The sequence below is a fragment of the Nyctereutes procyonoides genome, unplaced genomic scaffold (assembly GCF_905146905.1).
Source record: "Nyctereutes procyonoides isolate TBG_1078 unplaced genomic scaffold, NYPRO_anot_genome, whole genome shotgun sequence".
NCBI lineage: Eukaryota > Metazoa > Chordata > Mammalia > Carnivora > Canidae > Nyctereutes > Nyctereutes procyonoides.
Window position 1 is genome coordinate 24616906 of NW_026575133.1, and position 14597 is coordinate 24631502.

General features: G+C 52.5%; 1 protein-coding gene across 1 annotated transcript in view; it reads left to right on the top strand.

Moving 5' to 3' along the window:
- HTRA1 (HtrA serine peptidase 1) overlaps nucleotides 1-14270 on the top strand; it is a 52878-nt gene extending 38608 nt beyond the window's left edge. The window contains exons 4-9 of the mRNA XM_055299816.1: nucleotides 7029-7223; nucleotides 8131-8163; nucleotides 9506-9620; nucleotides 10733-10790; nucleotides 12255-12350; nucleotides 13560-14270. Of these exons, the coding sequence (XP_055155791.1) occupies nucleotides 7029-7223; nucleotides 8131-8163; nucleotides 9506-9620; nucleotides 10733-10790; nucleotides 12255-12350; nucleotides 13560-13728 (666 nt within the window). The 3' untranslated portion in view covers nucleotides 13729-14270. The remainder of the gene's footprint in view (nucleotides 1-7028; nucleotides 7224-8130; nucleotides 8164-9505; nucleotides 9621-10732; nucleotides 10791-12254; nucleotides 12351-13559) is intronic.
- Nucleotides 14271-14597: the final 327 nt, after the last annotated feature.

Here is a 14597-nt window from a genome sequence, read left to right on the forward strand (position 1 = left end):
CTAGTTTTCTTTGCCTCGGGAAGCATACAAGTTCTAGGGCTCTGCTTCTTGCCGGGTTGGGGGGGTTGTGCTATTTTCTCCATCACATATTTTTAAAAGAAAATGAAAGGTTAGCATAACTGTTTCCAGAAAGCACATTGAATCACTCAGTTGAGTCCCAGCCAGCTGCTGCAACATTAGCCTTTGAAGCAAGCTTCGGCCGACACACAGGACCGGCCTGGAAGCCCCAGCCCCTTGAAAACGAGCGTGCTGGGCGGCTGGCGGAGGCAGTGGCTCCTGCGGATTCCGCAACAAAACATATTTTTGTAACAGGAGTACTTTATACTTTCCAAGGAAGAAAAAGTAGTTCACTTGCCTCATTAGGCTAATTTTTTTTTCCTTTAGCTTTATTGGTTTGTTTTATTGCCGTTCTCTGCAAGTTTCAGGGAAGGAGAGAGCCCTGGAATGGGCACTCAGGTCCTTTTAGGGCCAAACGCAGTGTGGCCAGAGACTGCACGATTGACAGGCCTTTGCTGTTAGAGCCTCTTTAGATGACGACTGGCTGAGCCAGCATCTGGAGAATTCCAGGAGTCTCGTCTCCTCTTGTGGCTGGAGCTTGCAGGGCTCATCTGACCCCGTTGGGAGGTTGTATGAAAAGAGATTTATTAAGGACTATGGTCCCTGTTTTAATCTCACCAGTTTGACCATTGTCTGCTAATAGGTTTTTGGGAAACCAGCCAGGTCTTTTGGAAAGGACCCTAGTTTTTCAGAGCTGGGATGACATTGGCATCACCAGCCTCAACAGCCTTATTTTAGAAGTGGTAAAATCGGGACTCAGAGAGGTCAATCAGGTGGCTCAAGGTCACAGGGTGAATTAATACAGGACCAGGTCCGAGCCCAGCTGTTCTGCTGCCTGGGACATTGTGCTCCTGGGATCTGCAGAGGCCGAGCTGGCATGTGTGTGCGTGCCCGTGTGCATGTATGTGCATGTGCGCCTGCGTGTGCACATGTGTGTGCATATGGTGTGTGTGTGTGTGTGTGTGTGTGTGTGTGTGTGGTTCTGAGTCTTCTGTACCACTCTTAGCTGCTGCTGAAGAAGATTACTGAAGGAAGCCATCATCCAGGGGCATTACTCAGCCCACACCCAGATTTTCTTCCTGGGGGGCTCTGGGGGTTGTGATTCATCCTCAGCATGAGTCCAGGCCCCACGGAACATCCTAGAAACAGCTGGTGCTGCACAGGCCTGCCTTCATGCCCCAGCTTGGGCTTGTCTGAGGATAATTCAGGCTCCCAGCACTGAGAAACAGCATGGCCCAGGCCCTCACCCTGAGGACTTGTGAATGCAGCCTCCTCTGACTCCCCAGTTGCCCTGCTGTATGTCATCTCTGCTGCCCTTACTGGCCCCTGTGGAAAGGTCCTGCAGTGTGAACCTGTGGGCAGTTGTCAGGGTAGGCTGGAGAGAGGAACACCTGGATTGGAGGCCTAGGGGGGATTCCTGGTATTGCTACCACCTCACTGTGGGAATGTGGTCAGCAGAACAGGCAGGATGATCTGTCCTCCTGGGTGGCTGACTGTAAGGGCCAAGGGAATGACAAAGCACGAGGCACGTAGGGCACGCATCCAAGGGGTGGGCTTGGCCAGGCTCTGCTTGGATCATTTGTGTCTTGCACTGACCAACACAGACATTTCGTGACCATTACTTTTTTTTTTTTAAAGATTTATTTATTTGAGAGAGAGAGAGGAAGAGAGAGAGCAGGGGTGAGAGGCAGAGGGAGAAGGAAAGAGAGTCCTAAGCAGACACTGCACTGAGCACAGAACCTGATGCAGGGCTCGATCCCACGACCCTGAGATCATGACCTGAGCTGAAACCAAGAGTGGGACAGCCAACCGACTGCTACCCTGGTGCCCCTCGTGACCATTACTGTTTTTAGAAGCAGATCTTTCCTCTTGTTCCCATCCCTATCTCCCCAAAAAACTGTGTGAAGGAGCATATACGTACTAGAGCCCTTCCCAAGCATAGTTAGGTATTAGGATTGCTGCTCTAAAATGAATCCTTTTCCCCTCAGCCTTGGTGGATTCTAATGGCCACCACTCCACAGCCTCCCTCCTCCCTGCTTGGACAGCCCTGGTCCGTCCACCTGTGACCCATCCCATTCCTAACACAGGCAAATCCTGAGGAGGCTAAGGCCATCCTGGGGGGCCGTGTTCCCCTTGCCAAAGAGTGGTTGAGGGTAACCTTGTGATTTATTGGCTGATGACCCAGGAAGAAGGATGTGCTAGGCCCCAAGTTCTTTGCTCTTCTGAAGAGACACACAGGGGAGAAAAGATCCTCTTACTTCCATGGGCCTAGTCATGTCTTTACATAATGGCTAGAATGGAGGTGGCTAAGTTGATCAGAAGGAAAAATGTCCATGAGTCTTTGGAGCAATTGGCCCTGGCTCCACCCTGCCCTTGAACACCTGGACTTTCACTCTTGTTTTGAGTGGGTTCTCTGTCGCTTGTAGCTGAAAACACCCTGATTGATATACCCAAATTATTTTTAGTGTCGATCTACATTTAGCCCTTACAGAACATTCTGGGCTGAGCTGACCACAGCAATGGAGATTCATATCTTGTCTCTTTTTACTGCCATGTGACTCCAGCCCGTCAGACAGTAGGCCTGGGAGGCACGGATGGATTCATTGATCTTCTGTGTTCCCTGTGCCCAGCTCCAAGGAGACACTCTATGAATGCGTGTTGAGAAAGGTCTCTTTCGTGTCGGTGGTGTTTCACCTGGCTGGCTGTTTGTTTGTTGTAATTAAATGAATGGGAGAGCCTTCTTTAATCATGCTATGCACCAACCTCTTCCAAGTTTTGGCATTAAATCTACCACACAATTAGTATCCTGCCTATGGCTCGTATTTAGCAATCAAACAGGCCTGGGAAATCTGGAGTCCACACCCAGGACTTCTGACATCCTCAGCTGGGCTGTTTCTCCATCGACCGGGATGGTAGTGAGCCAAAATCCCAGGGGTTAGGGGGGCTCGTGTTTTCTTAAAGTCACTCTCGGTGGGGGTGGCAGTGGCGGCATGAGGATGAGAGTTAGCTTTAGTGAGTCACCTTGTAGATAGCCTCCCAGCCTCTCATGAGCGTGAACGTGACCTTGAGTATTGGCAACTAGATGGACGCCCCATGGAATATCCCTTGTCCTCCAAGGACTCGGGCCAAACGCCAGCCCCCTGCTCCCTGGATAGGTAGGGCCCGAGGGTTCCTTCTCGGTCTGCTGTGGAGCCTTGGAGTTTTGCTTTGGCCATTTATGAGCTCTCCCACCCCGCTGCTGTGGTGTGCACACCCCACTTACGTTTTCATCCCCCGTGGTGGTTAGAGAGTCTGACATGGGAATGGGAGCCACTCGCCGCCTTGCTTCCTGCCACATGGAGGAGAGAGGCCTGTGCTTTACCTCACGTCTGTGCTGCGTGCCAGGCTCCACTGAGATCTGAGGTGTGGGAAGTGGCTGTCAGGAGAGGGGCTGGCTTCTCCCACAGGGCCTGTGGCTGGGGCCACTTCAGAAGGAGGCTCGGGCAGAGTGTCTGCTCCGGGGGCCTGGGGGCACCTTTGATGTGGGTGGCTTGGGAATCAGCCTTCTGACGGCACTGCGGAGTGAAGCCAGGAGTGAGCGGACCGGTGCTTCCCACGTGCAGGTCAAGGCCGAGGTGTGGCTTGGCGCTTCTAGCCGCATCTGCATTTCATCTCCCCCAGGCCCCCCGTGGCGCGTGTGTCTAGACAGCCATGGAGTAAAATGCTCTGTTACCGCCTAGGAGTTTGGCCAGCAGAGGTACAGCTGCATTGAGCAGACAGGCTGAGGTGAGGACTGAAGCTCAGCGGAGCCCCACTTGAATCTGGAAGAGCCAGGGAGCCTGATACTCGTGGGGCCAGCAGCACCTGTGGGGAGCAGGGGCCAAATGGCCCCCAAAAAAGGCATGTTGGCTTCACGGAGAGCTGTAAGTCTGGCCTGACCCGCATTTCCACTCCATGTCACCCCCTTGCAAAGACTTCTGCTTCCAGGTAGACTCCAGGTTAACATGCACTCCAGGTGCAGGTCTGAGAGTTAGGAAGCCTGTTCTCTTCTTTAGCCAGGCTGCTCATTAGCTGGAGGAGCCACCCTGTCTGTGAGTCTCAGCTTCCACCTCTGTAAAATGGGGGGGGGGCACAGGCCCTAACGCCCCAGGTGGCCATGAAAGTGCTTTGTCAGCTGGGAGGCAGAAGGTGCATTACTTTCATGTCAGTCGAGGCTTCCTATTAAAAGCCCCACTCCCTTGGGATTTTCCACTTGCTTATTTCTTTTCTTTCGTTCTTTCTTTTTTTTTTTTTTTTTTTTAAGATTTTATGTATTCATTCATGAGAGACACAGAGAGAGGCAGAGGCACAGGCAGAGGGAGAAGCAGGCTCCCTGCAGGAAGCCTGATGTGGGACTCGATCCCGAAACTCTGGGATCACGCCCTGAGCAGAAGGCAGATGCTCAACGCTGAGCAACCCAGGCGTCCCTATCCACTTGCTTTTTTCTGTCTACAATTGTCCTTCATGATCTATGGGATGCTTGAGAGAGTAAAAGCTTATACAAGGCAGAGTTGGTGTTGCCCATTGGTACCATTGGTGCTGGTTTGACTGGCCACTTGGGATCCAGATGTCCCCGTTTTGTTCAAGTGAGGACTGGTTCTTGGGAGAGTCTGGGCTATTATCCCTGGGGTCCACTTGTCCAAACCCGCGTGGCCCCTTGAGTGTGACAACTGCACACTGTGTGAGCAGCATGCAGGCCCGGGGTGTTCTCCCCTCATTGGGGTGTCGCTCCTCTGTCCTCACAGCTTCTGCTGTCCCAACATGTTTGTCCTCTGGGCCTGAGCTCAGATTTGGAGGAGAAGAACTCAAGGGGTGTCATCTTTGGCCCCTCTGCCTTCTAATCCCCAGGAACTGGGAGTCTGCATCTGCCTCCTTCTGAGGGGGTGGAGCTGGAGTATGGTAGAGGGATAGATGGTGAGCAAGGGCTAATTAAGATCTCCATTGTTCCTGCCTCATGGAACTTTCTGATGTGCTTCCCAGTTTGTGGCTGGGCCCACCTGTCTGTTTGAACTTGATCTCTTGCCTTGTTGGTGAAAAGCAATGGTTGTCTCAGGCAGCCAGATGCACCCAGCCTCAGGAGCCTTCACTGCCGTGCCCCATTGCCCAGCCCAAAGGAGCGCCAGTGTCCCCAGCAGGCCTCCCTAGAGTGGCCGAGTGCACATCACCGGCCCCGCTCGCCCACCCAGTGGATGAAGTCATTCCTGGCAGGGGTGGCTGGCACAGGCCCAGGGTAAACAGGCCGAGCTGAGCTCGCTGGCGGGCCACTAGACACCGAGGAGCTCGGGGTGTGGAGCCGCCCCTTCCAGAGCAGCACCGTGCGCTCTGGCCTCAGGTGACCCCAAGGGTCACTGTTAGGGTTGACCTGTGCCACCAGCCTTTTCCTGGGTGGGAGGCTGGGTGACACAGATTAGCTTGTGGGAGTTTAGTTGGTGGGGGTTCCCCCACTGGGTCTGCACCAACCCCAGTGCCAGTAACAATAACCACCACTTGGGTGATGCCTACATGTCCCACTAACATGATGTTTCACACGAGCCGGGCGATACTCAACAGCTGTCACCTCATTCTCACTGCTGACCCATGAGAGAGGTGTGCATGTTACTCCCATTTCCCAGATGAGAACACTGAGGACCCGGGGGGTTGTAAACTGGGACCAGGATCTAATCAGGTCTCTACTGGGCCTCTCACTTCTGTGCTCTGAGGGGCATTCCTTCTCAAAGTCGGCCTTAGAGCCCTCTTCAACATTCATTCCTCCATGAACTTTCTTGTGCAGCATCTCCTTATTTGGGGTGGGGAGGGACCTTTGTGGCACAGTGCGTGTAGCTGATGACAGAATCTGGGGTCAGGGTCATGGTCCCGGGTGTGAGTCTCGGCTCTGTCTCAAGTCACCTACTCTCTTGGAACCATAGTTTCTCCGTCTGTTAAATGGGCCCAGTGGTCACCCCCCCTCACTTCATCCACTGGTGTCTGCTCCATCCGCGTCAGAGCAGATGCTAAAGTAACCGCTGGTTTCTACTCACCCCACCCTCCTGGCCCCCCTTCAGCCCCCACCTCTTTCTTACTTTTTTGAGGTGGACAAACAGGAGGATGCTGGAAGTACAACTTCCATGAGGCTGGGGCGGGGGGATCGGCTTCCTGGGCCTGGTCCGGCTTGTTTGGGGCAGCTGCTCGTCCTGTTGGGGAAGAAAGGCGGGAGGAACTCAGGAGGTTTGCTTCACTCAGGAAGGAAGGGAGGGGGAGGAGGGCCTGAGGCCTTCCTGATGGAAGCCCAGCGCTCCTCAGCCCTGGCCACTCCAGCTCGCTCTGTCCCGTTTTAGTTTGAAGAGTTGCTTGGAGCTTCTGACTCTGGCCCTCAAAGGACATCAGGGATTGGGCTTGTTGGCTTAGTTCACCTGGGCCGGGGGGCAGAGGTGGATGATGGATGGTCTTTTCAGGCAAGGAGACAGCCTATTTCTTAGGTCTTGGTTCTGGGGTGCTGGTTGCCTTGCCACCCCAGTCCCCTTCCTATCCTGCACTCAGCATGGAGACACCAGCCCTCAGCCCGGATGGATCCGGCCTTCCCTTTGGCCCCAGGGGTATGTGGGCTCAGGATCCTTCCACGGGCCTTGGCTCTCTAAGACGGCCTTGGGCAGCCTTGCCTCACATCCAGACGTTGTCTCCTGGTCTCCAGGCTACAATAAGACCAGGCTGACAGCTTCAAGACGTGCGACCCCACGATGGCCTCCCGTGACCTGCCATGTTTTCCTTGGCGGCGGCCTCAGTGGTCCCTGCCCCGAGACAGCTCACTGCATGCTGCTGACGGTGGGTGGGAGGGGCCGTGTGGCCTCGTCCTGAGGGGCGACGAGGGGCCTGAACCTCGCTTTCCCACAAGGCCCGTCGGGGCGTGGCACTCCCCGGCGTCTGTGCGTCCGTCCGTTGGGCTAGCCCACTGCAGCAGTGCCAACCTGTGCTTGCAGGGGAGGTTGCCTGTCCTGCTGCTTGGCCGCTCCTCAGAGCTGAGGCCCGGGGAGTTTGTGGTCGCCATCGGAAGCCCGTTTTCCCTTCAAAACACCGTCACCACCGGGATCGTCAGCACCACCCAGCGCGGTGGCAAAGAGCTGGGGCTCCGGAACTCGGACATGGACTACATCCAGACGGACGCCATCATCAACGTGAGCCCCTCGGGGTCGGGCCGGGCTTAGGAACCAGGGGTGGGGTCAGGACCCTGAGGGTGCCGGCCGAGGAGATCCCTGGGAACCGCTGGAGCAGAGGAGGCCGACGGGTGGGCCTCAGCCTTGGCAGTCCCCAGAGACCCCTGGGAAGGGACTCCAGCGATGCCAAGGTCTGCGGCCCAGAGGGGCTCCCATGGGGCAGCAGAGTGGCTTCTCTGCCTCCAGGGCCCTCAGGGCAGCTGCTCTTGAGGCTTGGTGCAGAAGGGATGCTCACCCTGGTGCAAGCACTGTCACCCCCCCCCCGAGGTATTCACTCTGCCTTGGGGCATAGTCTGAGCGTTAGGCCCATACTGTTCAGTAGACATCACATTTTTTTCTCCTTCAGCTATATTCATACAGGATTGACATTTCTAAAAAGCAATGTCCACCCCCCCACATCTGTCTAATAAATGAGAAGGAGTATGTTTTATGCATTTTCTGCCTCTAATAAGTTTTACTCCCAAACTTTCTTGTTGGGATTTGCATGAAGTAATGGAAAAAGAACAAATCATGTGGATTTCCAACCCCAGCAGCGGAGCAGGGATCACACAGGTGGGGGGCGGTGCAGATTCGAAATACTGGAGCCAGTTGGCAGCCAGTCTGTTGTCAAGAGAAGGAAGTAGTATTGGGTGTTGTAGGGAGGTCATAGTTGGCCTCTGGGCTTTGGAGCCAAAAAAAAAAAAAAAATCCCATTTATGACACATCTAAAACTTTCTGAAAAATTTTAAGGTCCTTTTTCCCAGCAAAATATTAGGTTGAACAAATCCAAGCAAAGAACCTGCACTCAGGAGCATGCCAGGCACGGAAGCACATGGGGGCATGTAAAGACATAAACTCATATAATCTTTTAATTTTTGCTTAATTTCAGTATGGAAACTCAGGAGGCCCGTTAGTCAACCTGGTAAGGCCCTTTTTTTTTTTTTTTTGCTTGCTTTTCAGACATGAACTTGCCAAAGCACATTATCTAATTCTTTTAAAGTAAAATCTGTGAATGTACTGTATCCTTGCAAATTACCCTTCTTATCTTTTCTGGAAAGAGTAAGGCATGCTGGAGTCGGGGTTGGAAATGTTACACCAGCAGCCATGCTTGTGTTTCAAAGTTTCGAGCAAATGCAGTGGAATTCAGGTCCAGTCCAGGACTAGCCAAAAGAGCAGGCCTTTATTTTGAAGGCATCAGCAATTCTGGTCTGTCACAGAAAGGCACAGCCTTCAAATGAGGTCTCCAGGCCGCTGCAGGAGCTGGCTTGGCTTGTCTGCAGTCTTTGTCTTGGCTGGGAGCCGTCCCTTCGGACCTGGCTGGAATGAGGAGTCGCCCCTGCTCACAGAGATGTCCCTTACGTCTATATTTAAATATGCACACGTGAAAAGGGAAGCCTTAGGATCTGTCGGAGTGAGGCCCACACAGCTCAGGGGTCCCCCAGCCCTGTTTTCCTTTCCCTCAGTGAAGTTGAGGCCACCTTTAGCAGGGCCCAGAACCCTCCTGGAAGGTTCTCGGTGTCAGGGACCGCATCCTCAGTGCTGTGGGGAGCGTACAAGGAGAGATCAATACTCTCCGAGCGGTGTTCCCTTCTTAGCCTGACCTGAACAGACCACTGAACAATGGTGTTAGAATGATGGTCGAGTGGCGTGATAGGAGCCTGTTACTCCAGGAGTAACGTTCGCTAAACTGAGTCTGTCTTGAACCGAAGCACATGCTGCAGACTGACCTCCCTTGTGATTTAAGGGCGATCTGTGACACGCGGAGGAAGTGGGGGGGGGGGCTGTACCCCGCAGCCCCTGCAGCAGCCACGGCTGCTCAGATAGCACCGCATTTTCCCGGGAGCCCTAAGCGCTAAGCTTGTCCTCCCTGGTATCGGTAGAGGAATCTTTAGGTCGTTGGAAATGGAAGATGCAAGAGGGTGTGGACAGCCACCTGAAGAACTCTGACACATGTTCCCTGTGAAAGGAGCAAAGGGACACCTTGAAACGAACTGCCTAAGGCTGTTTTTACATCATGGTGGTCCCCGAGGACGGAGCCTGATGTGCATCCGATTCCCCCCACCCTGTTGCTAAGCGTGGCTCTGGCTGCCCAAGTGATGCATCCCCACTGCGGCCTTGGGACCCCCCCACTCCCTTCTGCTCTCCCACCCTGCTCATTCCGTAGCTCAAAGTCTTCCTTTGTACAAATGATCTGTTCGCCTTTGGTGCGCATCTTCTGGGGAATCTTCACAGATTCAGTAGGCTGTTTCTATCTTGCTTTTCAGGACGGCGAGGTGATTGGGATTAACACTCTGAAGGTGACAGCTGGAATCTCCTTTGCAATCCCATCTGATAAGATTAAGAAGTTCCTCACCGAGTCCCATGACCGACAGGCCAAAGGTGAAAGCATAGCCCTCACAGCCCTGGGAGGTTCAGGCGGGGAAGACCACACACCTGAACACCAGCCATGCCTTTTGGATCGAGAAGAGTGGTGGGATACACATTGTTAGGCCCCTAGTATTAGGTCACGGATGTTTGACCCTTGGCCATGAGTGTTTCATATGGTTTAGTCTAACATGTTCCAGGCACGATTGATCGTAGGTGATTTCTATACATCATTTTACTACACTGAGTTCCTCTGCCCTATCAGGTGGGAAGTATTAGTCCCATTTTACAGATGAGAAAACTGAGATTCAGGGAGATCATCCAGTTCACAAATGTTTATTGACTCATCTGCTTGGGGTGAGGCTGGGGGTTCCATGGCTCCGCAGCATCCCCTGCATGTGTGATATTTGCTTTCTGCCTGGGGGAGGAGGAAGGATGGCGGTAGACGAACAGGGAAGATTTCAGATACCGATGATGCTTCCCCGAAAATGAAGGAGGGTGGTGAGCTGGGGAGTGGTGGAATCCAGGGGGTGGCATTCCAAGGATAGCAGATTCAAGTCCTCTGTGGGGGGCAGAGTGTAGCAAGTGGGTCATGTCGCTGGAGTGCCATAAACATGCAGGGTCGCAAAGGTGGATGTGGAAAGAGGTCAGCCTGGGTCACAGTGGCCATGGTGAAGGCCTTGGGTCATATGCCCAGAAGTGGGACAGCGAACAGTCCATGATTTGGTGGGTGTCTTTGAGAAGTCTCTCTCATGGTTGGGTGGAGACTCTGCTGGAGGTGCTGGGTGGAATTGTAGGACCGGGTGAGGGGCTCTCCCAGTCACCAGTAGGTGGGATGAAGAGGTCATATTCTGGATTTATAGGAGGAATAGAACCCTCGTCAGATGTCAGGATAAGGCAAAGAGGCATCAAGTATCACTCCTAGGTTTTGGGGCGTTAACTGAAATGATAGGACTTTCCCAGGTCCCGTGGTGGGTGGTGGGGAGGGGGGCACACTGAACAGCCTCAGTGTAGCTTGATGGCCCTGACTTTGTACTGCAGACTCGGGGATCGACCCTCATAGCTCCTGGTGTCCCCGGTACAACTGCCATTGGGGCTGACCTCTTGTCTTTTTGCTGTCACACCAGGCAAGGCCATCACCAAAAAGAAGTATATTGGCATCCGGATGATGTCACTTACTTCCAGGTGGGTAAGCAGGATGTCTGTGTCTGTCTTAGGTTTAAATACACCTGAACTTCAGAAGCTGGCACCGTGAGAGAGGAACCTCATGCTCCCTAAAGCGTCTCAGTTTTTGGTTAAAATTGAGAAACATCAGGAAAGAGATGAGAGGCCATGAACCTAGGCCTCTGGTTTTACCCTTCATTGTGGTGCGTGTGTGTGTGTGTGTGTGTGTGTGTTTGGAGCAGGTCCTTCCTTCCTCCTCTGGAGGCAGCCCTGAACGGTCGGGCGTGTTGGTCACTCTCCCTCATACCTTCCTCTCACCACTTGTTCTGTTGAAACCCACATTCCGGGAGTGCCCCGAGCACCTCCCTCAGCCCGGAGCACCCCTCCATTCCTGAGCTCTGCCGCGCATGGGCTGGGGCTGCCGGAATGCGGGGTCAGGCCCAGATGACTGATGGCTTGTTTTCCCAAGCTGGCGGAAGGTGCGGCACGTGGCTGCCAGGCGCATAGCATAGCGGGGTTTTAGCCTTGATGGAAATGTCTGGTATAATCACATGAGCCCTGGGAACTAAGGGCACGGTTGAAACTCTTGTCGGTAAAGACAGCAAAGAGCAGAACATAGTAACATAGACATCAATACATTAATTGTCATCACTAATTTACTTTTAATTAATTGTGAATATGTTACTATAGCTCCGATGCGCATTATGCGTGGCGGTGCCATTTTGGGCACTCCGGAATATGGGCTGAGTTGCCAGGACTAAAATGTGAATCAGTTACTTGTCTTGGAACCGTGGAGACAGAGGTGTGGGGAAGGCATATTGACCCTGGCATCGGGCTTCCTGAGTTCTCGTCCCAGAGCTGCTACTTCCTGGCTTAGGGCCTTGGGAACAACTTGACCTTTGACCTCTGTGCCTCAGTTTCCTCCTCTCTAGGACAAGGATAACATTGTAGGCATTTTGGTGTGCGGTGAGGACCGAGTGAGTGAATGTGTGTCAAGGCTTTGCACAGTGACACTAGCCACTATTTATCACGTGCTTGCTCTGCACCAGGCACTGGGCCAGGTCCCGCCTCCAGACCATCTCATCTAGTCCTCAAACGACCCCACATCATAGTGTTGCCATTAGGCCTGTTTTGTAGGTGAGCAATCTGAGGTGTAGAGAGGTTAAGCAACTACCTGGGGGGAACACAGAAAGTGGCAGAGCCGGGTCTCCAAACCAGAGGCTGGCCTGTACTCACTTCGTAGGCTATGGTAGCTAGTATTAAATAATTAGTAAAATTAATAATGATGATGATGAAGCACTGCCCTTCCTGCTAGCAGGTAAATCTTTGACTCTAGTAGACAGGCAAATTAAGGCAGCATCAGAGCTCCTAGAGGCATTTTGTATTAGAATCAGGGACAGGAGGAGAAGCCGAGTGAGAGCCAAGTCTCAGCCGAGCGGGGGCTTTGTATTTAGTGTTAACGCAGATTCTTTTCCTCCTGCGCAGCAAAGCCAAAGAGCTAAAGGACCACCATCGAGACTTCCCAGATGTGCTTTCGGGAGCATATATCATCGAAGTCATTCCTGATACCCCAGCAGAAGCGTGAGTTAGAATGATTTTCCCTTTGCCTGATGTCCTTGGGGCTTCTGGGCTGGGGGTAGTGGCAGGAGGCTGTGTTCTTTTCCTACCGGCTCAGGTGGTTGTGAGGATCCTTGGTCAGTCCCACCAGCCAGGCCTTCTGACCTGGCTCAGCTCAGGACTCAACAGCAAAAGGGTGCTTCCCGTCTTCAGAAGTCCTCACTTCATGAGGGGCCATTACTGTGCGGAAAGAGTAATAGTCGAACTCTTCATGAGTCTCCTGGGCAGGCCTGCCTGGGGAAAGAGGGTTTTTGTTTTTTTTTTTTTTTTTTTTGAAAGAGGGTTTAAGGAGCAATGCCCCTGAGATCTTGGACAGTGGTCCTATCCTAGGCTTCTAGGAGGACACATCTCCCAAAGAAGCCTTCTCTAATTCTCTCAGTTATTGGCCAGGCCATACCTGTCTACACCTCCAGAAAATAGCCCAGGTAACATCGAGGTAACACACACACAAAAGGAGCTCAGAAACAAATTTTAAATAAGAGTAATTGTTTATGATACTTAAAAAGTGATACAAAATTGACATTTCAGTGTCCCTAAAGGAAGTTTATTGGAGCACAGCCAGTAACCTGGGCCATCTTGGTAGTTGCACACAGCCCGTAGTGGCTTTAGGGCTATAACAGTAGAGTTGTGATGGACGCCATATGGCCCACAAAGCCCAAAATATTTCCTATCTGGCCCTTTAGGGAAAAAGTTTGCTGAAGCTCTGCTAGACCACTAAGGACCGTAATAGCTTATTTGGTACTGTCCTACATAAGAGCGAAAATTATAGCAATAATAACACAAAGGAAGGCCTCAGAATAGAGCCATTGTACCTGCTTCTCTGGGAGCTGCCTTCTGAGTTGTGACACCCATTACAAGCAAGTTGGCCACAGTCATATGTGGTAAGTGGTAAATGGCACACCCTTGACTCCTTCGGGGTCAGTCTGTCATCCGATCATACAAGTGCAGGGAAGCCTCTCTACACCGGGCATGATTGATGACTTGGCCTAAAACTCTCAAAAGGAAATAGCACAATCCATTGGTATGTTAGGCCGTAACCACCACCGCACCTGATTGGCTTGGGGCTTCTGGGTGCTAGGCTGTGCCTCTGTGCATATCGAGTCGAGCATCTTCCATGGCAGTGAGACTGGGAGGAAAGGAAGCAGTACACTTGTGTCTCCCTTTGTGTTGCAGTGGAGGGCTCAAGGAAAATGATGTCATAATCAGCATCAACGGACAGTCCGTGGTCTCTGCCAGTGACGTCAGCGATGTCATTAAAAAGGAGAACACCCTGAACATGGTTGTCCGCAGGGGCAATGAAGACATTATGATCACAGTGATTCCCGAAGAAATCGACCCGTAGGGAGAGGCATGAGCTGGATTTCATGTTTCCTGCAAAGACTCTCCAGTGGACGATGCATGATGACTCTGGGCGGGTGGCACGGCGCCCCCAGGACTTTGGACCATGTTGTTTGTCCAGCAGAAACACCTGGCCAACAGAATCCTTCTTGATAGTTTGCAGGCGAAACAAATGTAATGTCGTAGATCTGCAGGCAGAAGCTCGCCCTTCTGTATCCTATGTACTCAGTGTGCTTTTCCTTGCCAGCTTGGACTGTTCCTGCTTAGACAGTCAACATTTGTCTCTTCCTTTTACCGAGTCATCATCTTAGTCCGACTAAGGCAGTTGATGTAACGCGTAGATGGAGGAAAGTCCCGTGGGAGCCAGGATGGTCCTGGGCACGTTTCCGCTTTCCTCCTAGTCAGCACCCAGAGGAGGTCGACGCCAGAGACCACCGCTGGGTGAATGCTGGCTTCCAGAAGGGCCAGAGTCGCCTCTTTTAGGAAACTCTTCAGAACTGGGAGCACAGTGACTTTGAGTTTGAGCTATTAAAACCCTTCTTCATACTCTGCTTCCTGGTGTGTGCTTCTTTCCCCTCGCCCTGGGAACAGCTGGTTGCCTTCTCTTTGACATGATGATAAGGTCAACAGCAGCTCCTCATTAAACCGCAGTGTCCACACGGGGGTTTACCAGTTATTTCAAAATCATCATGTGGGGTTTACCAGTGTTACTCACAGATGTGCTTGGCCACTCTGGCTTCATAAAATTGGGTTTGAGGACAGGGGTGCTTGCATCTGGAGCTTTTCAAACTAAAGAGAGTTTTCTGACCCCCTAACATCATGCAGTCAGGTAGTAAAGGTTTCCTGAGCCCCTGCTCTGTGCCAGACACGGTG